At 34.1% G+C, this 26,767-nt stretch overlaps 1 protein-coding gene across 2 annotated transcripts in view; it reads left to right on the forward strand.

Annotated features, from left to right (window-relative positions):
- LOC115889412 overlaps positions 1-26,767 on the forward strand; it is a 268,124-nt gene that overhangs the window by 186,496 nt on the left and 54,861 nt on the right. For both annotated transcript variants that reach the window (XM_030909400.1, XM_030909399.1), the window contains exon 6: positions 8,842-9,095. In XM_030909400.1, coding sequence (XP_030765260.1) covers positions 8,842-9,095 — 254 coding nt within the window. The remainder of the gene's footprint in view (positions 1-8,841; positions 9,096-26,767) is intronic.

Raw genomic sequence — 26,767 nt, forward strand, 5'->3', positions numbered from 1 at the left:
ATATTAGATTTAGTAAATACGCTGCCGGGCTATCGCACCGACCGACATAACAAAATTTGTTCTGTCGTTTCTTCTTCGATTTGACAATATCAGCAAATGACTTCGTCCTTAAATCCCATCAGTTTTGATATCTATTAAGCTCACAACGCTCTGTTAGTCGACCCACTACACACTACATTAAATATTTTTCTGCTTTTGGTTATCAGGTCTTTCATGATTTTTTCCACCAATCTAGAGATTTGTTGGCCGCCCACCGGTTTGTGGTCATTCTTATGACTGCCTTTGCAACGCCGCAGATAGGTTATTGGCCTATAAATGGCTTTTTTGGCCATTTTATCCGCCTTTTAGTTGCCCTTGTGACCCTCGTGCCCATTTTTCGTTAAGATTTGACACCCCCTCCAAACAGCGGTTAAAATACGATGCAACCGAAATCTAACGTAATATAAGTAATTGCTCTTGTCAAAGTCTTACTTTTTTCTTTTTATAAATATTCAAAGCTCATTCGATTTGGGCGATAATAACGTGAACGTGATATTAAGTACCCATGTGACAATAGCTATAAAATTTCCAATGGTTTATACGATATCTCCGCCGCTGTGACCCCCAGCACTTTAGACACTTGTCGTATAAAGTCAATACGACAATAAAAAAAAATCAAACGTTAAAAAGTATTAATTTTTGCGACGTGATTGACAACATAAAAAGTAATATTAACGCATTGGCATAAAAGTACCAACGAGTACCAATAGTATATTGATTTGTTTTATTACAGTCCGACATACAGCCGAGGACATGCTCCGACTAGAACATACTATTTTTTTTTCAAACAATTTGAAACGTTCGAAATAACAAAAAAATCATACCTTGTATGTAATTATACAGGGTGAGTCTTAAATAAGTGTAAATATTTTCAGGGGTGGGTGTAGTCCCTGTATATTTTTCGAAAACTTTTTAGAACTGCCTGTTCACAAATCAAAAGGGATGCACAACATTACCACTTCCTATTATAACCTGTCTTTCTAATTATTCATCTGAGAAAATGCAATTACCAAGTAAAAATTGATTTGAGGGAACAAAATACCCTGTATTATAAAGTGCAGAAATACTAGTGCCGTTATGATTAATTTATCTACTACAGTATTCATATAATAAATAACTCTAGAATAAAACACACCCCTTTAACCGGTTTTAAGTTTAATTGAAACATAACTAACTAAATACACATAAAACGTCGTGTTTTGGGTAAAATAAATTGTTTTTGCACGGTTTTAAGTGTCTTACCTTGTCAGCACAAGCCAATCTCTATCCAATGTTTATTTTTCTGAGAGTTTGTGTCTATTAAAATAATGTGGTTGGAATTCAAAATTTTGCCAATACCTACCTGACACATCTCCTTGTGGTATTGTGTGTACTCGACACGCAACTCCACACGCAATGCATTGCAATTTTTCAAATAAGAGAATAATGGGCTTAACAAAATAAAAAACGATTTTTACTTTATTTTAAAATCAAAATAGATTTGACATTGTTTTGTTATTCTTATGTTATTCTGTCAAGTAAGTGTCAGATTTGACGTAATATGTAATATCTTATTAGAGAAGGACATTCTTACTAGAGATCGATAGTTATGGTTATTGCGTACAGTATTGTAAAAACTACATTTCAACAGCATGTAGCAATATAAAAAATATAAGTATAAACAAACTGTATCAAGCCACGTTATTTCATTTACACGTTTTCAAACCTAAAGGGTTATCGACAGAAATTTTTTAATTTAATAAATTCGGCCCGGCCCTACCGCCTACAGCGCCCCTGTAGTAAAGCAAATAAAACCCGTAAAACAGCTGAAACCACAGAACATTTTGAAATTATTGTGTTTACTAGTTTCAAGGTGTTTTTAAGTTGATACAATTCATTTTTACTTATAGTTTAAAGAAAAAAAATCGCTTTAACGAAGATTCATCTTCGTTAAAGCGTTCAAGTCAAGTCTCTAAAACAATAGCAAACTCGCCAACAAAAGCAAACTTTACCCAATACCGACATAAAAAAGGTATAATCTTAAAGAAGGCTTTTGTTAGTAAATACGTACCATGCCCTAGACACTCAATGGTAATTTTATAGAACTCCAAATTTAGTTTCTTCCGCATCGCCAGACGGCGCAAAAGACATTAAAGTACAGGTTTCTAATTTATATATGAAGATGACATGACAGTCCCTATGTTGACTATTGTCTGTGGTCTAGTTTTTGTCTAGTTGACATCATGTTGACATGTTGACAAAATATTGGTGATCCGTCAAGTTATTTTTAAATCATTATTTTGATCATTATTTAAATAATCATTAATTCAGATATTCCTGATTTATCGGAAAGTTCGGTGATTTCAGTGATTTGTGTTTATAGTTTGTGTTTTTATTAGTTTGTGCATGCTGATAATTAGAGTCGATCATCATTTTCGTGTTAGATACTAAACTTTTTTATTAAAGTCATTCTGACATTTTAGAAATTATAAATTTATAAACTAAATAAAAAAAACAGTTTAATCATAAATAAGTAAGTACATAGTTGGTAATATATAGTATTTTTTGTAACAGTTAATTAGTAGTCTATAATATTTTTGCTATATAATTTATTTGTTAAATCAAAAAATAGGCGCTATGTGCTCTATTGTTGGTGTTTAAAATGTATGTATATATTTTCATTTTAAGGTTTTCGAATGTTCTCGTATGTACTAGTCCATTCCAGTGGAACTCGATTCTTCTCGAACGAATGAATCATTGCGGTGTCTATGCGATGTTAAGGTCATCCGAGGGCGGGCCATATTGTGAGGTTAGGTCGAGTCCACACCGGCCCGCAACATTATGTTACACTTCTAATGATCTAATAAAACATAAAATGCAACAAAAAAGTCTATATTTATTATTTTATATTTTACAAGGAGTAATTTTGAGCTTGAATAACGTTATCGTTTTAGTTAGCGCTAATAAGTAACGGAACTATGATACGTACGATTGGTGAGTGTTTAAGGAAATGGGAAGATACTGGTTTTCCATGTTCAGTACTGTGTAGGTAACTAGATAAGGCAGGACTTGCACGTTAAAAGAATATTTTAAGTAATAACTTAATAGCATAATATCATAGTAGAAGGAAAAGAGTAGTTGCACTCTCCCAAATATTTTCTGCCAGTTTTTACAATCTGTTGAATATCGGCAGATTGCAGAGCGTTTCAGTTGAGTTCCGTCCGTCGACCTGCGAGGTTCGTGCGTTGCGTCCCAGCACAGAGACGGATTGACAAAAAATGAGTGTCTGGCTGTCTGTGTGCTGCTATTAATGGTAGTAATTATTAAAAAAAATGTGCTTTGAGTTTTTTTTGAGTCATTTGTGATCATGTTTGTGTTTAGGTTACTTTTCTCATGACTGATTATTACTTAATAATTTGATATTATTTTCATTTAAACATCAATTTTTATCGATTTTACTTTTGACAACCATCCCTTGCTTGCTGTTTAATGAACTGCAGCATCATTAAACACAAATTTGCTAGTATCGAAAGAACCGAAAAAAAACTGGAAATCCCGGTTCCTTAGAGACATGTTACCGAAATTACCGGTTCCGAAAAACAGCTCGGGTTCCGGATAACGTACCATAACCGTGAATCGCCATATACAGGGTGAGTCTTAAATAAGTGCAAATATTTTTAGGGGTAATATATTTTGGCCCTAGAAATATGATGATTTTTCTGCGCAATTTTTTTTGGAAAAAAACCTGGACATTTTTTTAGTTTTTAGTTAAAAAGCATAATTTCTTGATAATATGGTAACTAGGGTTCAGAACCGGAAATTCCAAAAATTCCAGAAATTTCAAAGGAGAAAAAAAGAAGTAAGAACAATGAGAAATAGCATCACTTTCTCACGTAAGAAAAGCATAATTTTTTAGTTATTGATACCGAGTCCCGAAGGTACCGAAAGAACCGGGAATCGAAATTATTAATTCCCGGTTCTTTCGGTACCTTCAGGACTCGGTAACAATAACTAAAAAAGTATTCTTTTATTACGTGAGAAAGTAGTGATGCTATTTCTCATTGCTTCTTGCTTCTTTTTTGCATTTGAAATTTCTGTAATGTTTATTAGGAATTATTGAAAATTAAATATGTTATTTTATTATTTAGTACAATACAACACACTGTAAATCAACGTATTAGTTATCCAATGAAAATCACCTAACCAATATATTACTACAAAACAAACACATTAATGTTAAAATTAAACTTGTTTTAAATTAAAAAAAAGTTGCAGAAAATCTTTAAAATAGATAATAATATAAAAATATGTCATTATATATTTTTTCCGCATTTCTTCCCATTAGAAGATTTTCAGATACAGAAGAATTTTTACTTACACGAAATGTGAAAATATTCTATTTTCAAGCAAATTTTTATTCGATGATCAATTTTTTTTTTTTTATTTTATTGTGAACTCATATTTTCCTAAATACATCTCTGTGAAACTATGGTGAGTGCCACGACTATACTTTGCCTAGTTATAGAACACGACTATACAACTACGTAGTGGTCACGGGACGCGAGAACAACGTCATATAAAGTGGCAGAAAAAGAACAAAGGATTTGACAAGGAGTAAAGCTACAAATGATAATATCCTATTTAAATATCAGAGGTAAATTTTTACGTTTAATTTAATTTGTATTTATCTTTAAAAGGAATTCGTAAAAGCTGTTGAAATGGAACAATTTGCTTCATTTTAACAAGTTCTTTTAAAAGTTCCAAATAATATTTTTTTTTTGTAAAATAAAATGGAGAGCTTTTATTTATAGTTTTCCAAACTTACATGGAATTTCCTATGTTCGGCTTGGTGATACAACAGAGGGTATGTCAGGTTGTAGAAGATTAATTTCATAATTAATATCACCATTGTTGTCTATTTAGCCAGGAATAAATGTTCAATATTCTTGTGCTACAATTTTCAGATGATTATAATAAGAACTATATAACTACAGCAGAGTATGTGTAAAATCGATAAAGAATTTTGTACTAAAATTTCTTAAGATATAATAACTTGAATATTCGCAAAGAAAACCTTTTATGTTATCAGTGGAGAATATAAAAGATTTAATGTACCTACAAGGAATTTATGGTGTATTTAATAATTGGGGATAACATTTTATATACCTATAATTAAATTCTTTCGTGAGATCCGCAACATAGCGTACTTACATACAATATAGCTTTAACTACATTTATATTTAACACAAGGTGACCTATTATCATAAATCTGAACCATAGAAGAACATTTGTAGATTTGTAGAATGTAAAATGTTTAGGAGATTAGAGGTTTACAGATCTATGTGTGTTCCCCTTTGTTGAGTTATAATATACAGTCTCAGGGCTTTGACAAATGCCAGTATCTGAGACCAGCTTTCCATCTGCGACATCAGCCGTACCAAAGTTTATGGCATGAACGGTTGTCTTCTCGGCGCACTCAGCGATAAGGTGTTCATGTGTTTCCCTATTTCCTCCACAGAATCTGCATTCGCCGCTCTTTCTCAGCTTTCAATCTACTGAGGTGTTCGTTGAGGAGACAATATCCTATTTTTAGAAACCCCGTGACAATCCGAAGATCTTACTTAAATCAAAGAAAATGTTTGATTTTTCTCGGTCGTAAGTTCTGAGAAAATTTTTGCGAGTGTCTTAAGCTTGATACGATATTAATTTCATTGGTTGTATTTAAATGCTTCGATTGGTTAACCGTTTCTAACCAATCGAAGTCTTTAAATTCAACCAATAAAAGTAATATCGTATCATCGTATCGTCGGACAACGGATGCATGAAAATCAAGCTTTAGACCGTTGAATTGAATTCTCATTCCAGGTTACGGATGGAGTCTTCCAGGTTCGTGAGTTCCCCTTTAAGCTGGTTTCCGCTTAGAAAGCAGAACGGTTCTAATCCAGTTACGGAGTGTTACAGAGTGTTCGCTCCTTTCCGGTTACAGAGTGTTCGCTCCTTTTCTAGCTAGATCGCTTCATTTTTCTATCCCTTGGTAAGCGGGCACCCAGAGTAGGACGATTTTATATTTTTTGCCTAATTTGTTTACCTTCTCTAGGCATTCTTTGTCCAACTTCGAATTGATGGTTACTGAGTTGATCGCTTCTAGTGCTGCTTGACTATCGTCTAAGATGACTATTTCCTGTTTCCGGTAGTTCCTATCTAAGATAAATTGTATGCATCTTTCGGAAACGTAGATTTCTGTCTGAAGAGGTTTCCAAGGTTCGCGGCAACACAAGAAATCCATTGAGTTTTTCTCAGTTGTGGATCTAGGGACGAGTGGGCCTCAGGGCAAAATATATTTATGGGCCTCTACCCCTCCCCCCTTGTCTATTTTAAGAGTAAGTTAGGCCACTTCTCATAGGCACATCAGTATCACATAGAAAGTAAGAAAATAAAAATGTATTCAGGATAAAATTAATTTCTTGAAACTTTTGAAATAAAAGATGGCATTGTTACAACGTGTCTTCATTGACTTTTTGAAACATATTATTAGGCTCTAAAAAGTCAATATAATTTTAAATTGATCGGATTGCAGAAAGTTCAACTTTAAAGAATTCTTCTCTATCATCAAAGTGGTAATCCAAAGCAAAATTCATCAAATTGTCTTGGCACTTTTTGTTGTTTTTTAAATTGTAATATACTGGCTCTATATTTTATTAAATGGCAAGAATTATTGCTTCAGATTTTATATCATCATAGGCGTCTTGTTCTTTTAATTCAGAAATATAGGTTAAAGTATTTTTTAATACTGATGTTGCCTCACCAAGATTGAGATCCATTTTTGTAAAATTTTGATACATGATTTACTTCACATAAAATTTAGTATATAAAAACAGTAGTGGAGGATAGTTTTCTCTACTTCCAAAAAGGCTTGGACGAGAAGATTCTATGCCTGCCGGGTTATGATGGATGCACTGTTTAATTTTGAATATTTATTTAATGGACTGTATTTGGTTATAATTATTACAAACCCTTGGTGGCAAAAGGTTTTTTTTACATTGATTCAAGGCCATAGATAAAAGACTTATAGATAGGCAACTTATAATACATTTCAATTTTATTATACAAGGGCGCCTCTGGTAGACGGAGGAAGAAATACTAATGGAAGAGAGGGGTGCGGAGAAGGGGGGTTGTTTTAGTCATTGCCTGGAAACTTATATGGTGAAATTTTGATAAAATAATTTAGTACTCACTAAAAACACGGTATGTCGTTAGTGGTAGGAAAAATAATTTTTAGAGGTTAATAGTTTATTTGGTTGCCTGTGATATGCATATACAGGGTGTTTCCTAATTAATCTAAAAAATAAAAAAATCGTTAGAAAACGGCTTAAGGCGGGCTCTTAATAAGTATATTTATTTTTTTCTCGGCAACTGTAGATCAGAAAGGAAGTACTTTAGACCATTTTCCTCCCTTTGAACTAATTGGAAACGGCTAGGTATATAATTTTGGTGTAGGCAAGATTCCCAGTTTGTTTCCGTTTGGGACCTGAAATAATCAAAACAAATTAAATCAGATGTAATTATCTGCTGATCATAAAAAAAAACGCGCGTCCTTAATTCCTTACATGCACCGTAAAAAAATTAAATAACTGCTCTGCAAGTAGCATTTATTAGCAGTACTAATTTAAAAAATCTATAACTGTAAGTAGATATGTTTAATTTACTTACCATTGTATCCTTCGGAAACCAGGTGTACAACAATTAAACTCCATGATAAAAAATAATTAAAAGTTATTACAAAACACAAATTGTCCCACCATTTTTAAAAAACATTGTCTAGAACAGAATACTGGCAAAAAATCTGAAGGAATTTAATTTTACAATAATTCGACAAATCAAACCGTAAAATCACAACATAAGCGTCTCTGAGTGACAGTTAAAAATCAAATTTTATTATTGTCAGATATTGACATTTGCATTGTTAATATTGACAGTTTTAATATTTTGCTCCTCTGCATCTTGGAGGAAAAACTATTTTTAATGAACTGTCATTTCCATTTAAGTTTCCCAGCCATGTTCAAGGCGAATCTTACAACAGATAAGTTATTTGACAAGTTATTAAAAAATGATTATTTGTTTTTCGTTGTCGAGGGGATCAACATTACATTTAGAAAGCATCTTTATCGATCGATAATCTTGATTGACAGGAAAAGAAAATACCTTTTATCGACCGATATAGATTTAACATTATAGATAACAGATGTCGCCATCGCTTGATACATGACCCAATATAGACAAATCAATTTACAAATAGTACAGGGGGTAATAGTGGTCAAGTGTAAATAAAAATGGATACAAATAAAACTGTTCAAGTAGGTAATAAAAACTCAAAGTAGGCCATTTCCTTTTTCAAATGCTTAGCTTCAGCGATTTCTTCATTTTTCAGCGATTTCAATTCAATATCTTTGAGAGCTTTTAGAAAATCATAAAATGGAACTTTTATTGCCCTAATTGTTTGAATTCTTCCTGACCAACGGTCGATACGCTACATTAGTAGATAGGTATCTATACTGAGACCATAATGAATGTACCCTAATTATTAAGTTATTATTTTCGATTTGCATACTTGACATGTTACTTATTCCAATACAGTTTTTTTTTTAAATCCGGTAATATCGTGCATGGGGTTCTTATAGCCTCTGGATCCCAGGGCGGCACACCGAACTGCCCGGTGATATGTCCGCCACTGGTTTTTCTGGTAGTAGGTAATACGAGTAGAGGCCGTTTTAGAATATCTGTATACGGTTTTGCTCGAACTGATGATTTCTTTATTTTTTTCAGCACATTTGGAAGTGGGGAAAGCCATCAGGGATATTAGGTACTCGTACGAATTGTCCTGCGCCAGGCTATGCCCTCGGTTGTACACATCTGCTGCTCCCATCTACTCGCCTCTGCATATGTCATCATTTCCGATGTACCAGCCCTACGTGCAGACCCCCGTCCTACTGGTGCCGCCCCTACCGTGCTCCACGTCTTCCCCTTCGCCCTCCAGCAACCCTCCTCAACAGCTAACGTACTACACACCAGATGCTGAGGTAAGCTATATTAAAAGAGTATGTTTAGAATGTGAAAATGGGTATTACTTACCGTAAACACACTGCCACGCGTTCTCTCGTTCCAATACATTTTGTAAATGTTGTGTTCTTTTTTTAATCTTGCATTCCACAAGATTGTTTAATTAGTCAAATTGTTCTTTGTCCATACGGAAGTATGTACATATGGTATCGATTACGATCTGCCTCAAGTTCCTTAATTAAAGTATGAAAGGCACCGTATTTATTACGACTTTTGTTTATTTTGAGCACCCAAAATCTTATTTTTTGCACTTTGTAACACCACGGCCGCAACTGTACAGGGTGGGTCAGATTGGACGCTTTTAAACCCTTTTCTATAGGAGATTAAAAGAAAACTAATATCGGTGTCTGGAGCTCATTTTTTATCAAAAACATGATGGTGAAAACCGATATCTGTTACCATTTCGGAGTTACGGGGTGTTTTTCAAAAATGTGCATTTTTAACAAATCGCTGTAACTTTTTTGCTATGGAATATTTTGTATTTCTGTGAAAACATTTTCAAAGCACTTTTTTTACGTAGAACTTAATAGTTTAAGTATATTTTTTTTAATTAATAATTTAAAAATTATTAACAGAAAATTTGATTTTTTATATCGGACACCCTGTATATTTTTAATTCATTGAAAATAATTTAAAATTACCTTTCCAAAAATATAGCATACTTGATATTTTGCTCGATCCTTCTTCGAGATATAGAGTTTTTAAAAATTCGCCCACTCTGAACGGCGCGGCGCGTGGGGGCGGCTATAATACAAAAAAATTCTAGCTGTGAGCAGCAATTAAAACGAAAATAAAATTTGGAATGACAGATTCAGAATTTTATAACATTTAAAACTATATAAATATAGTACATCAACAAATTTAAACTATATCTAATAACAATAAAAATTAATACCAAACCAAGATATGAGATTTTGCGACGGTCGATATTTCGACCGTCTTCTGTTTTATGCACAGACGGGACCGTTTTTGAATATTTCTCGCGGAATTCATTAACTCAGTGGGAGTGAAAGATACCCTCGCATAACCACTGAGTACTAGATTATACGGGGAATTTAAAAATAAAAACCTTTAGTCTTCCGCAAAGATAAAAATCCATAGGCGCAAAGTCCGGCGGCCTCGATGGCCAATGGCTGGAATCTTGTTAGCTATTCAATTATTATCGAAATTGGCTGCAAAAATTAGGAGATAACTTCAGCGTTCTGAGGCGGTGCCTAGTCTTGCTGGAAAAATATGTTTTCAAGTGCCATTAGGGACAGTTCATCAATAAGGAGTCCAAAGCCTAACCTGTGCTACTAGTTAAAAGTGGCGAAATTATAAAAATTCTGTATTTCGAAGGGAACTATACAAAATATCAAGTGTGCTATATTTTTGGAAAGGTAATTTTAAGTCCTTTTCACTTAATTAAAAATATATAGGGTGTCCCAAATAAAAAATCATTTTTTCTATTTATAACTCTTAAATTATTAATTTTAAAAAAATTATACTTAAACCGTAAAAAGGTGCTTTGGAAATGTTTTCATAAAAATACAAAATTTTCTATAGCAAAAAAGTTACAGCGATTTATTAAAAATGCACATTTTTGAAAAATACTCCGTAACTCCGAAACGGTAACAGATACGCTACTCGATCATGTTTTTGATAAAAATGGAGCTATAGACACCGATATTAGTTTCCTATATCTCCTTAAGGAAAAGGGTGTTTCCCTTTAAAAGCGTCGAATTTGACCCAGCCTGAACACTCTACTAAAAATTCTTCGTCGCTAGAGGAACTGCTTGAATCTTGAATCAAACATCGTGTCAATACTTGTAACTTTTCTAAAGACGCATTCTCACGACTCATGTACTTGACAAACATTTGTTATCGGAATATACGCGCCATCTCATGAGAACGATTTTCTTGTGCAATTATTTGTCACTCGTCGCGTTTCCACTCTCTGTGGCTACATGTGGTAAATATAGCCCGAGTCAAAGAATGACAAACATTCGTACACTTGCCAAGTGTAGCCTTGGCTATACTTGCCAAGGCGCTCAAAAGACTGCGCAAATAATTGTACTGTTATATAGCGTATGTCCCGTTTATTTAATAAATGGAGTGGACAAATGAAGACTACACGGAAGAAACTAGATATGTCACATTTTCATAGAAATTAAGATTTCAAGTCACAACTTTATAGGCAAACTAGCGTGTACCAGCGACTTCGTTCGCGTCGAAATAATCATTTGTAATGGTGATGATAAAGCAAAGCAAGAATTTCCATTAACATACAAACTGGATAAATTTTTCTCACATTTATGTCAGCATGAGAAAAAACAATATGGCGATATTATTATATAACTTGGTAATATTTGAGGGGTAGTTTCATCTCGTTGGAATTTGACTTTCGAAAAATCCGTTTGCCATAAATAAGCTTTTTACGTCAAGCAGTTTAAGCAGAATCGTGGTTAAGAAATTATCCAACTTTTTGGAACACCCTGTATGATTTTTTAAAAAATTTTAAAATATGTAAAAAAACCAAATAAATTATGCTTGTCCAAGCGTTTTTCCGAAAGACTAACCTTTCTTATCGAACCTCTACACCCTAGAATTAACCTGTATGCCAAAATTGAGCTTCTTACGTTGAGTGGTTTGAGCATGGTCGTGATTAATCAGTATGTCAGTCACTTAAGGATTTTATATATTAGTATAGATGTTAGCGTCATTAAAAAAAAACAAAGCAATAATACGCTTAGTCCCCGAGATATTACAACTTGGTTATTTTGCCGTACAAGGAAAAAACCAGAATAGTCCACGCGTCGACAAGCATGCATCTTGCAATTAGTATTACATGTAGTAAATTTATGTATTCTAGTAAAAACATACTTAAATATTAATTTTCTTCCCACAACAAAAAAATAATAGTTTATATTTAGGTTTTATAATAATAATAGCTCCCGTATATAGCGTTTAACGCCTTGGAAGTAGCAAGGTACAGCTTGCCATACTAGAGCCGTTCGGTATACAAGGAAGGTAATGTGGCTAGCACTACGCTTCAACCGCCTATTACCTGAGGATTGTGAATCCCAAGTACTCATTTAAGGCTGAGTCGACCTAGGTACCCAAACTATTTTTATTTTAATAAAAATAGTCGGCTGATGCAATGCCGGGTGTGGGAATCGAACCCACTACCTTGAGATTGGTAGACGAGAGCCTGTATCTCTACGCCACCGGGCACCTATTTAGGTTTTATACAACCTTTAATTGGACATCTCTTTTTTGGACTCGTTTTTCCCCTGTTTTGTTTTGCATTTTGACATTTTTGTTTTGGTCAGAATATGGCGATAATTAACAATATTAATAATTCAGAATTGGTAATATATATTTTTCTAATTATTCAATCGAAAATAACATATTTCTTTAAAAACACTAAATTGCATTTTTCTCGGCTCTTATTAAGATGAACAAATTTCGTATAAACAAGATTTATACGAAAATGAGCCGTTCATTTGGATGGCCAAATATAAAGAACATAGAAATCGTATTGCAGTGTCCAATAAAAGAATTTAAAAAGGAAAAAGAATCACCAGCAACGATAATTTCGGGACGACCGGTATCCATGGATGCGACTATAATGTTTACTTGCCAAGAATTTAAACAATGTTTGTGCTGGCGTACTTGTTGAAATGGACACGTCTTGTGAACGCCACACTTGCCAATGTTGTTTACAAAGTGGTGATACTTGCCAAGTACGCAAATATTGGCGCACTTGCCAAGTAAACGAGTCGTGAGAGAAATAAAAAAAATCGTGAAAATAAGCGTGTTATCACGTGGGCGTGTTACAAATGTGCACACTCTTTCCTATGTCGCAACACGTGGGGTGGCGTGGCGTGGCGTGTTGCTAATAGGGTCCCGGCTTTAACGTGATCCTATCACAAGAGGTTTTCGTGGATGCTTGATGGCATTCCCATACAGTTTCAGTAGTTATTTCTAACTCACATAACGTAAAATGCATTGGGGTCTTAAAACTAACCATATACAATAAAGGTAGGGATAGAGTTATGATGTAATATCGTTTCGTACCAAACAATACCGCAACATGCGGTCCTAAAATTTAACACTTACTCTAGACTTAGAATTTAATAGTAATCTCTTCGGTATCCAGTTGCAGACAGCCCAGTACCGGCACAGCATATATTACTCCCAATGTAATATTTTACAAATGCCATAAAACGGATATAAAGTGCGTTTTACGACCGCATTTAACGTTGGAGGAAAATACTGGAAGGGGGAACGGGTCACAAGTGCAGGGGCGGACGATGTAATTTTAAGTTAGGGAACAATTAATCTAGAAACCTTTTTCATTTTCAAAAAGTGCCTACTAATTTATTTATATTTTAACATCATGTTAACCATTTTAAAAGGTTCGTAATGATTTTCCATATAAAAAAATCATAAGCGTTTTTGCGCTTCCATCTTTTGTATACTAATCAAAACGAATTACGGATCACATATATAATATGTGTATCTGTATTTACTAAGTTTATAGGCCGATCTCCATATATTTATAGTAGTATATCATCAGAACAATTTTGTTTATTTTCATGCATGAATTGATACAAAACTTAAATTCTCGAAAACGCATAAAATCAATTTCTTATTTAGTGTGATTTTGCCTTCTTGATCGTCGAAATTGGTGTTAAATATCGCAAATTTTAATGTTTTGTCAAGACCAAACGGAGTTAGAATGCGTTTAAATACCGAAGAAGTCATCAGAGCCACAACTTTATTGCAGGAGGGTCGGGTCGGTCGCAACGATACGTGTTGCAGCTTTTTCATGTTACACAATTGGTCATTTCCAGACTATGGAATCGACACAGAGAATATGGTTTTGTTGTCCGCAGACCATATCCTCAGTGAGTAAGGCGGACAACGAGAGGGGAAGGTCGGCATCTTGTTCAACCCACTCTTCCTGAAAGAACACTTACCGCAAGAAATCTACAAAATCTTCTTACAGTCGCCAGAGGAACTCGAATTTCAACTTAGACTATAAGAAATGGGCTGCATGAAGTTTACATTAGATCAAGGCGAACAGTTGTTGTGCCGCATTTAACTGCTAGCCATCGTAGGGCACGAAAGATATTTGCTCAATAACATCTTTACTGGGATGTGTATTAGTGGAGGCACGTCTTTTTTACAAATGAGTCCCGTTTTCGACTAAGCCATACTGATGCCCAGCGGAGACTTTATAGAAGACCGGATGAACTGTATCTGGACACAACAGTCAGAGAAACGACTCATTTTGGTGGAGGTTTCCATCATGGTATGGGGAAGTATAACTTTAAATGGGCGTACGGACTTGCATGTGTTTATAGACGGCACAATTAATCCTGAACGATACAGAGATGAGATTCGTGAACCATATGTTATTCCATTTGCTGCTCAGCATGGTCTAGAATTCATCTTACAACAGAATAATACGCCTGCAAGAGTAGTTACTCGATACCTTGAAGATATCACAATTATGAATTGGCCTGCTAATAACCCTGGTCTCAATCCTATTGAGCACCTTTGGGACCTACTAAAGAGAAGACTACAAAGTCGTCTATAAGCACCAGATCTTCAAACTTTGGGAGAAAATCTTCGAGTGGAACGCCTTTTTTCAAGAAATTATTCGGAGTCTCATTCAGTTTATGACAAATCGGTGTGCAGAAGTGCGTAGAAACCGCGAAGGACAAACACATTATTAGGAAAAAAATTATTTCCGTTCACAATTAAGATAAAAATTGTTTAGCATTGTTTTCGATACATACTGTAGTCATTCATAACGTAATAAAAATACAATTTTCAGTAGTTTGACAACTTTTTTTATCATGAACACCAAGGTGCATACACTAAATTCAAACTTAATTCCTAAGGAACAAATTGCTAAGTTTATATGTTTAAATAAATATATTTTCTTTGTTTAAACGAAATTTATCAAAGTGATCCCTAATTCGTCTTGACCCTTTTGATCCCTAATTCGGGTTTGTGACTAGTTTATATTGTTGAAAATTCTTTAATATTAAGACACATATTCCGCATTTGTTTGAGTTTGATAATCAAGATATACTTTAGTTTTGTTAATACCAAGTAAATTAATTATCTCCTGTTCCGAAAATTATATTTTGGGAGATGATAACGTTTAGTAATTTTTTGGGGTAAGCACTGGTTCGTTTGCTTCCATCGACTGCGCACGCCCCTGCACTGGAGCTTGTGCGGATTTGCTCCATCTCTCTTTTTAAAGTCGGTTAAAATTTATTATCTGGACCGTAGAACACGATGCTGTATAACGTAGATAAATTGATTAGGTTTATTGTTTAATTTTTACAACTTTAACGGAGTCTGGGCCAAAAAAGAAATCTGAAACAGGAAACAGGGTAAATATTGTATATATCTTTGTGGATAGTAGAGATGAGCATTTTTTTGCGATTCTCCCCAATTTCTGCGAGAAGAAGATTGCGATTTTTAAATCGCTGCGACTATAACCTGCGATTGCGATTCTAATATTTAAATATTGTACAACTAGGTATATAATTGCCTGTGTATGTATCTATAGCTTAACAGATAAAAAAATACCTAACCAAACTAAAAACCAGTTGTGTAGTTTTTAAGTTTATTAACATCTGCAACACATAGTATAGGTATTAAAACTTTATAATATGCTGCAACTGGCTGCAACTACACATACCAATACCTACTTTCCCTACGGTTCTCAGTTATCTAATTCTTTACCCAATTCTTAAAAGATCTTTTAAAACTATTTTTTAAGGCGGCTCACCTCCACAACTTTTTTATTTTTTCAGATGAAGAAACGAGATTTAGTACGTTAGTACATGACATAAATCAGGATTGATATACGTATTTAATTGATTTGTATTCAATCCTGTTTCACCGTAAATAACTACAACTTTTGATTTTTAGTTGACATCCTCGGTATTTTTATTATTTTATTCGATAGAAAATGACACTCTGAATAGTATGACATATCATAAGTATATCAACTTTTGACATTTTCGCATATGGTTTAATTGAAAATTGTAACATGCGGTTCATAACGACAATTTGACTCTAAAGCTGAGGCCGCAGTGCCAGCAAGTTACCTGGAGGGTAGTGGGTATCGAGGCGCCAAGCGACCCTCTAAGTAACCCGCGAGCCGCGAGGTATTTTTCCGTAACATGCGATTTTAACCAAACCAGCCGCAGTGCAATCCCCCACCAACTTAAGCCACAAAGCAACTCGCTAAGCGAGGCACTTGAGGATCAGGGATCAGTCGTGTTCGATATTTTCAGCCAGGCGTAAAGTAGTTTTGGTCTAAAAAAATTGTAATGCACAAGCGTTGTTCTCCAGAAATTGCTTCTCTGAAGTTTGTAGACGTCGTTTCTAATTTGTCTTGAACTCTATTAAGTAGAAAATCAAACGATTTTACACTCATACGTGCATAATTAAAAAAATTGTCAGGGTAATCTCGCATTTTTTGTAAACTCGCAAAAATTCTCCATCATGGTCTCTATGCAAGTTATACTCATGCACCCACATCTTCTTATTTTCCATATTTACAAAGTTCACATAAGAATTGTCACAGAGCAGAAGCTTTCTCGCAAATTTTGAAAGGGGCATGACACTAAAGACATTCACGGGGAGCTACAATTTGCAACTGAACTTGATTAGATTGGTTATTGTTTTAATAATTTTCCGTCCACTACTGCGTACAAGGTATATTTTCCCTCTACCCATTAACCTTCACCCTCTACCCGACAAGCTTCCATCAACCCGTCTATAGTGCGGGCATGGCTTGAATACCAAATGTGTGGTACCAAATTATTCGTAAAAAAATGTTTTTTTCTAAATATGCTAATGAGCCACCATCGTTCCATTTGAAAACGTAGAGATACGATTAAAAATGCGATTTGGGCATCTTTAAATCGGCCAGGTTAACACACGACAAACAATAGTAATTAATTCATTTTTTCCGAGGATCCTTGATTAAAAATTAGTGTTTTTAATACAGACATTTTTCTAGATTGAAATTTAAAATACGATTTTTAAGCGTATACAGAAAGGTCCACATACTTCGAAACATAGGAAAAATCAAGTCCATTTAGCGTGTGTCGCAATTTTCACACCTTAAAAAATTAGTTTTTTATAGCTATAGCAACTGTAGAGACTATGAAAAGAGCTGTGTGGTTTTCCTAGAAAATAAGGGCACCTGTAATTCATTTGAGAATGTTATTAATCGCTAAAAGAGGTTTCAAATCTCATGGATTTCTATTAATATTAAATAAATTTTATTAAAAATTGAACTAAAATTGTTAGTATCATTAAAAACAATTCAAATTCAAAAATTGTATCAGTCAAATTCCCTCATTTAAGGTGAATATTAAAGTAAATATAAATACAGCTCATTCTAAGCTCTACTTATCTTTAAAAAAAAATATATCATTGGTGCAATTGGGACTTATGCCATTTCGAATGAATAATAGTATTAATAATGTACATTATAATAATAATAAATTTTATATCATAGTGTGTATTAAAACTACTAAAACATTTTTAAATTGATATTATATTAACAACTTTTGTTTTTTTAATCAAAAAAAAAAGAAAAGTAGGTAACAAATTTATCAATCAAAATATTTGTGGTCCTGAAAAGGACCTTTGTTTTCCCATGTTCGTGAAGGTAGGTAATGGGTAAACGGTAAAAAAACCTAATGAAATTACAAAAATTATTCAAAAATGCCACCCTCTTGCATTAAACAATAACCCAAACGATCATAAAATCCCCTCCTCACATTGGATAACATATCAGGGGTGACAGTGTCAAAGGCATTAAATATTTTCTGCCTTAACTGCTCGAAGTTTTGAATTTCTTCATGACCGTAAATTTTAGATTTTATGTACCCCATAAAAAGAAATCATTTACCGAGAGGTCAGGTGAAAAGTCTAAACAAAACTGTCATTTTTGAAAACTTGTCCAAATTTGAACACACGCTAAATGGACTTGATTTTCCTATGTCTCGAAGTCTGTGGACTTTTCTGTATGTCAAAAGTTTACATAATATGTTATGCTACTTAGAGTGTCATTTTCTATCGAACAAAGTAAAAAAATACCGAGGGTGCCATTTAAAAATCAAACGTTGTAGTCATCTCCGGTGAAACAGGAAATGCTCGAAACGAATTGAACACCAATCCTAATTTATGTTATACGCTAACATACCAAATCTCGTTTTTTTATCAAAAAAAAAATAAATAAGGTATAGGGGCGAACCACTCTTAAACAACACCCGGTATATTATGATATTGGCCCTAGAAAAATAATGCCATCTCTATAAATAAACAAAATTAAAGAAAAAACTCAATGGCAATTTACTATAAAATGCTCTAATGGAGACCACAAACTTACATTCGCAACACAATTGCAAATCGCAACTCCTAAAAATTCAAACTCGCAGATAGAAGGTTATCACGGTCCTAGTTTACAAAATTACAATCAATTTGTCGCAGCAAAAAAATAGAAGAAATCGCAAATCGCAGCAAAATCAAAAATCGCAACTATAGTAATATTGGTTGCTTAAATTGAAACTCGTAAATAGAAGAAATCGCAGCGATTGTGATTTTAAAATCTCTTTGATTGAATCGCAGTTTGCGATTTGTTGCTCTTCTCTAGTGGACAGTGTATTACTAGAAGGTACATGAACATCTAATGATCGTTTAGTATTTTATTTCTTAGTAAAATTATCTTATACGAGATTACAGGAACTATAAAATCCGCCAACAAAGAATACTTAAAGCTGCCTATTTGCTTTATATTTATATGACCAATAAATTGTTTAAAAAGGGAAATATGATACGATTTTGACAGTAATCGTTCCAAGATAAGCAGTATTTATATTCCACAATAATTGTTTATAATTGTTTTGTTGCATGTGCGGTCCAGATAACTCACTTGTAACAATAATAATTATTATGTTTTCGTAAGGAGACTGATTCGGCTGTTTAATATGTCTATCTCTTAGTATTCGACTATTATACCGGATGTTGCATTGTGGCAAATTATATTACTATTAAAATAGACGAATTGGTTTTCTGTTAAATGATTGGTTTAGAAAATAAAGATTTCTTTTGAAAAATATTCGCGAAATTTAGTGGTACATTAGTTTAACTAAAATAGATTAAAAGCAATAAGGAGCAAATGCTTTTAATGTAAAAAGCAATTTGTTGTGCTGTCTACACCACATAATAGCAAATAGTACCTGCGGTTAGTAGTGTTTCCGTAATGCACTTTTGTAATTTAAAACTTGATCAGATTAGGCAAAAGAGTAACGTTTGAGAAATCATGTGTGAGTACCATTTGACATTGACAAAATCACTGGTTGACAACTTACGGTATGTTGCGATTTGCCTCGTTTTGCATTTTTATCTACCTGTTCAGTTTTAATATAAAAATAGTTAATGTCTCCCACACATAAAAATATCTTGATTGCTACTGATTCCTTAAGTGCCCTACAGTCCATCTTAGATAGGAGTAGTAATTATGCTGTAACAGAGATGATTGTATCAATATTGAGACATGTTAAGAAAAAAATACTTATAATGTAACAATAATTTGGATCTCAAGCCATAATCCCAGTATGGAAACGAAATTGCAGATAAAGCTGCTTTAAAGGCTACCTCAATTAATAGGACCCAGAGATATCTCCGCCAGAAAGAGTTCACCCCTCATCTCACACCCTTAAAAGGCGAATTCCTAAAAATCGCCCTTTAGTGCTCATTTACTTTTCCTAAGGAACCGCTACACAAAATTGCATACTTCTAAAACCGATTTTAACAAATTTCACCTTTTATTTCACCTACTTAGGAGGTGAATTTCAAAAAAAAATGGCTCTAAGTACTCACTTGCGCCACTTAATTACTTATATTTTTATTAAGGTTAGATTAAATTTTTCAAAAAAGTGTCAAAACGTCCGTTATCGTATGAACGGGTCCGTTGACGGGCTGAAGTAAAATATTTACGGATGAAAAGTGGCGCGAAAACACTATGACCAATCAGAGCACCGTCGGACCAACGTATCAACGTATAACGGATGCATGAAAATCAAGCTTTAGAAGATGAGTTTCCGAAAATTGCTTCTATTCAATTAGGCCTCTGTACAAAATTTCATACTGCTAGGAGAGATTTAAATATTTCTGTATACAGCATTCAAATGAGGGGTCATCATTATCCACCATTAGGGGATGGATTTCAAAAAGTCGCTTCTAAGTACTCACTTATGGTACCTCTGTACAAAATTTCAAACTCCTAGGACTACTTTCAAAGAAAATTCTTCAAAATTTCACTCCCATTTTCATCCCCTCAGGAGATAAATTTCCGAAAATAGCTTCTAACTGTTCAATTACGCCGCATAAGGGACCTCTGTACAAAATTGTATACTGCTTGGACAGATTTTTTTTGTATACAACATCTTCCCTCATTTCACCCCCTTAGACTTTCCAAAAATCGCCTCTTAGTGCTCAATTATGTCACCCAAGAAGCCTCCGTGCAAAATTTCATACTCCTGTAACAGATTTTAACAAATTTTTACACAACCTTCCATCCAGAATTGCTGCAACCTTTTATGATTTCATAGAATTCGCATTTGATTATATTTACGATACAATACTTACATATTAGGTATACGTATAAGTACCATTCGATAACTAAATGATAAATACTATAAGTAATTATAGTAATCCAAGTAATCGTATGGTTTTAAATTCGTTACTCGTTACTTCGGGTATCGATAAGTAACGAATAGTTACTTTTCAACACCTCTAATCATTAGCGATATTTTTGTGTATGTGTGTGTGTATTTTTTTTGTATATGTGATTATCCTACTTTATTGACCTTAATAATGTTACGTTTTTTTCATCGGTTCCGTGTAGATAGAAAGTCACAATTTATTTAAACACTATTTATTTAACACTAATTAACAAAAACAATAACGATAAAAGACTTATAGAACTATTTACAAACGATTTCTAACTAAGAATTTATTTTGAATTTTAGCGCGTCAACTGCACTCGTCTATTTATAACTGCCCTCTTTAGGCCACAGCCGCCGGCTTTTATACCTACAGCTAAAGATCTCTAGAATAGTCAATAGATCGTTAGGTGCATAGAGAAGGTTTCGATTGTTCTCGTATGTACTACTCCATTCCAGTGGGACTCGATTCTTCTCGAATCTTCGAATGAATCATTACGGTGTTTATTCTTTAATGCGATGTTAAGGTCATCCGAGGGCGGGCCATATAGTTAGGTTAGGTCGAGTCCACACCGGTCCGCAACAATAATGAGCTTTCTTTAGGCGTTAATAGCCAGCGCAATCGACACGCCTCAAAACTTAAATAAAAAATATATAAAAATAGTTGCAATTTTTCATAAATTAGTAAAATTGGCTTGTCCAAAATTGTTCAAATTTGGTGTAATAACTTAACCTAACCTAACTTTTAAAAATCTATTTACGACTTGGCTGTAAAATCAATAGGGAAGCCAACGTTTGGACAGCTCAAAATTTGGAAATAGGATTGGTGATGTATAGTTGAAATTTCATAAAATGGTTTATAATGTTCAATATACCGTAGGATCGAAAAAACGACGTCCAGATGACTTGAAAATTGGAAATGACGATCGATAACATTCCCCATACAATTTTAAATATAAAATGACAACGATCTTCATTTCAAAGCCGTCTTCTTTTTCGATCATATTGTATTTGGCTGGCGCCATTTTTTTCGATTATATTGTATTTTTGATTTATTAATATAGTACTGCTCAGCAAATTATTAGGGTTTACTATAAGGTAAATTTGATTTGTTTGCGAAGAAAGTAGTATTTTTGAATTCTGTTCTTGGGGGCCATCATGCTAAAGTCTAGAACCATTAACATCTAGAAGACAAACACAGATTCTTTCGTCACCACTAATGGATATAGATATACAAACGTTATAATCATTATACTTATAGGTAGGCATTAAAAAGGCAACTGTGATTCTTTAAACACAATAAAATTCTAACTGCAAATTCTTATAGATATTACTTTAACTAAATTGCTATATGCAGACTTAGAATGATTATAAAAATCTTGTTATAAACGATAATTTTACATTATATAGAATATCTCTTTTTTCGTTTGTTTTCTAAATATAAGTGAATAATTTTTGCTATGTATGTATTTGTATACGAATAACATTGTATTATTAAAGAAATAGTTGAAAACAACCTGTAATACCAAAGTTTACAGAATAAAATATAAGTTCGGTCACTTAGCATCGGCACTTTGAAAATCGCGTATCAAAAGCCAGAAGCCGCCTCGTCCGATACGCCGGATTTCGATGAAAACAGGAGTGGAAGCCGGGGTAAGTAGAAGCCGCATTTTTACCGATCGTAAGGTGCGACAAGGTGCAGGGGAACGTGGGGTATTTCAAAAATACCTAATGGTAAATCTACAAAAGAAAAAATATACTATCAGTTTATTGGTGTATTACATATAAATATTTAGACATGGCAAGATAAAAAAGATATAGCAAAAATAAAATAAATTTTAAAAACAAACACAAAAAATAAAGCTACACAATATGAACAGTAAATAATGTAAAAGTATATTACGTTACGAGTGTTTTGGAAAAAATAATATTACGCACGAGTGCAGTATTCCATGAGTGCGTAATATGGTTTTCCAACACGAATTACGTACACTATAAAATTCAAAGCTGAAACTATTAAATGTCAACAACTTTTGATGTTTAAATGGTATCCTCGGTATTTTTTTTACGTTATTCGATAAAAAATGATACTCTGAGTAGAAAGACATACATATGTCAGCTTTTAACAGTTTCACATATGATTTATTTGAAAGTGTAACACGCGGTTTATAACGACAATTTGACTCGAAATGTGTGTGGCATGAAATTATTCGTAAAAAAATACTTTTTCTAAATATACTAATGAGCCACCCTCTTTCCATTTGAAAAAAATTAAGATATGGTTAAAAATACCATTTGGGCATCTTTTAACCGGCCAAGACAAGACATTGAAAACATTAGACGATCAAATCTATTTTTCCCAGGACTCCTTGATTAAAGTTTTGTTTTTAAAAGAGCTATGACACTCAATATTGAAATTTTAAACGATTTTTTAAGCTAGAATGCCAAAAGTTGACATATGATATGTCATTCTATTCAGAGTGTCGTTTTTTATCGAATAAAGTAGAAAAATGCCGAGGTTGCCGTTTAAAAATCAAAAATTGTAGTCATTTTCGGTGAAACCGGAAGTGACCGAAAAAAATTGAAAATGTTAATCAATCCTAATTTAGGTCATATACTAATAACACACCAAATCTCGTTTTTTTATCTGAAAAAATAAAAAAGTTATAGGGATAAGCCACTTTTGAGACACACCCAGTATATGATTTTTCGTGTAAAAAAAAGTGTTCTTGAATAATTCTAGATATCTTAAATAATTTTTTTTCCAGTGGCGAAAAACTCAATATTATTTTTAAGAAATAATAAAAATAATTATGCTTTTTTTATAATAAACTAATAAATAATTAACTAAGGCTAATGTGATCAGTAACATTTTGCAATGAAAATTAAATAATCACTTGAAAAATAATTCCATATGCATGCGAGACCACTCTGTAATAACGCCAAAATCAGAGTAATACGCCGAACGTGATCCGCCGTGTATGCTGCGTCCAAAGTCCACACACCAGTAATACACTGGGAAACACGTGCGTGAAGCGGCTTTTGATACCTGCCGCCGGCACAAGTGACGGAACTTATATTTTATTCTGTAAACTTTGGTAATACACAATATATTTAACATTTTTTTAGGATTATTCGTCGGACTTTAAGAATAATAAACAGGTGGAACATGAATAACTTCTTTAAATTCTGAACATACATATTAGTCATGAATTTTCTTCATATACATTCAGTAGCTAAACATTTATTATTTACGGAATTTCAAACAATATTCCATTTTTTAAAATCTAAATATATTCGCAAACATAGTTTTTATCTGCCAAATACTTTAAAACATTTGTAGCATAGAGTGATAGCTTTGGTGGTAGAGTAGCCAAACTACCGCTCTAGAAGATCGATATTTCAGAATCAACTCTTTGTGGGACCGTCGTTTAACAATTTCGTCGAATTGTAACTAATAGGGATACAAAATGTAACTCAGTTTGACAGTATGATAATATTTAATAAAGCCACTTTTTTACGTTTATAGATATATAAAGTGCACTAAAACTCTACTTTTATTTAAAATACACTTTCAGAATTACAAGTCATTCACAACTAAACTTATGACATGAACTTGACAGTTTTTCAGGTATTCACAGGTGGATGTGTACTCCGATAAATATATAACATTACTCCCTCTTTACAATTTGGTGAATATCTCAGTGGTGGACGAATCACTCGTCGATTTGATCTTAGTGGTATCACTGGAGTGTGAGGTGTATTCTCTGGTATCACTGGAGGTTCTGGTTCACAAATTGATGTTCTGGTAGCTGGTACAATTGGTGGTTCTTCATAGTATCGAATATGGCATTGACGATCATTTGTTGGCACTTCTATTGGTCCTTGAAATATTCTTATTTGGTTAATATGACGTCTTATTTGTTTATCTTCATAGTTGATTTTATAGTGGAGATCACCTATTCATTTAGAAATTGTCCCAGGGAGCCATTTGTCGAGCTTCTGGTTTCAAGATAGGAAATACACTCTTTGTCCATCTTCCAAGGTGCGAGAAGTTGATTGCATTTCAGCTCGTTGTTTTTCTAACACTTTCATTTTTTAAATTTTTAATATATCATCAGGTCTCGTTAGATTGAGGCGAGTGCGAAGGTCTCGTCCTAAGAACAATTGAGCTGGGGACTGTCCTGTGGTGGAATGTGGTGCTTTGCGATATTGTCGAAGGAATTGGTTAAGATTACTCTGTAGTGTTGCTTTCGTAGTTTTCATTGTATATAGTGCGTCTTTCACTGTTTGCGCATACCGTTCCGCTTGTCCATTTGTTGATGGATGATATGGTGCTGATAGTTTGTGGTATTTCACTCCACTATTCTTCAGGAAAGTCTTGAATTCTTCTGCAACTAATTGTCTACCGTTATCTGAAACAACAGTGATTGGTGTACGTAAAACATATGCTGTGAAGAGGTTGTCCATAATAGCGATTGTTGAAGCTGCTGTGGTAAGAGTGGTAGGTCTTACTTCAACCCATTTACTGTAAGCGTCGACAACGATTAACAGCATCAAGTCGGCTACTGACCTGCGTAATCAATATGAATACGTTCCCATGGTGCCTTTGGGTACTCCCAATGGTGGTCACGAAATTTGGGTGGATCATGCGCTTGTGTTGCACATGCGGTGCAAGACTTAGCAAGTCTCTCAATGTCTGCGTCTATGCCTGGCCAAAAAACAAAAGAACGTGCCAATCCTTTCATCTTGACTATGCCTAGGTGAGCTACATAAAGATCGTTGAGGATGGTGTCTCGTAGAGAAGGCGGAATCACTACTCTATGCTTAAACATCAAGCAGTTGGCTGCTAGAGTATACTTAACTTCAGGAGCTTTAAAGTTGTGATATACTAAATCCTGTCCATCTTCTAGAATTTTCACGATTTTACCAAGGTGTAGGTCTTTTCTGGTTTCGCGTGCGATTGCTTCTGCTCTCACTGGTAGTTGCTGAGTTTGATGTATAGCAAAACAATCGAAATCCTCTGCTTCTTCCCTTTGTGAGGAAGAAGAGTTGTGAATAATGTTGACTGTAGAAATTAATGGTGCTCTGGAACAATAGTCTGCGTTAATAAGTCTCCAGATAATCAGCATAGTTCGCCATGCGACTGATACACAGGACTGGTAGTGACTTCTCAGGATGCAGAATTTGTGTCAATGGCTTGTGATCTGTGATAAGCGTGAAGTGGCGTGCGTACAAGTAATTGAAAAACTTTTGTACCGGCCATACTATAGCAAGAGCTTTCTTGTCTATTTGTGGGTATTTTTGTTCTGTTACTGTCATCGTTCTACTGGCGTAAGCGATTCTTGCCCGTTGCTTAGTCGATGAGAGAGACCTGTTTTGCTGGCGTCGGCGGCTAACAGAAGAGACAAGGTTGGATCATGCTGGATGAGTACTTGCGGTGAAGTTAGAGCGTTTTTAATATCTTCGTAAGCTTTGTTGCCTTCTGGAGTCCAGATGAATGGGTCTTTAAGTAGCATGTCTCTTAGTGGTCTATCTCTTCTAGATAGATCTGGAATAAACGAATTATAATAAGTTGCTTTTCCAAGAAACAGCTGTAGTTCTTCTGGAGTTACGTGTATCAGATTTGTGTATTCCGGATGCATCAATCTTGTGACCAAGAGATCCTAAGACAAGTTCCGCAAAGGTACATTTATCTCGGTTTAGCTTGAGCCATGTTGCCTAAAACGTTCTAAGATTAAGTTCAATGCTTGAATCAGTTATCGGCATATACAATAATGTCATCGAAGAAACTTACGACATTTTCAAGTCCTTGTAGCACTGTCTCCATTCGTCTTTGCTAGACAGCAGGAATGTTGACTGAGCCATACACTGCT

Source organism: Sitophilus oryzae, unplaced genomic scaffold (genome assembly GCF_002938485.1).
Source record: "Sitophilus oryzae breed Bouriz unplaced genomic scaffold, Soryzae_2.0 scaffold_813_pilon_pilon, whole genome shotgun sequence".
In the NCBI taxonomy this organism is placed as follows: Eukaryota; Metazoa; Arthropoda; class Insecta; order Coleoptera; family Curculionidae; genus Sitophilus; species Sitophilus oryzae.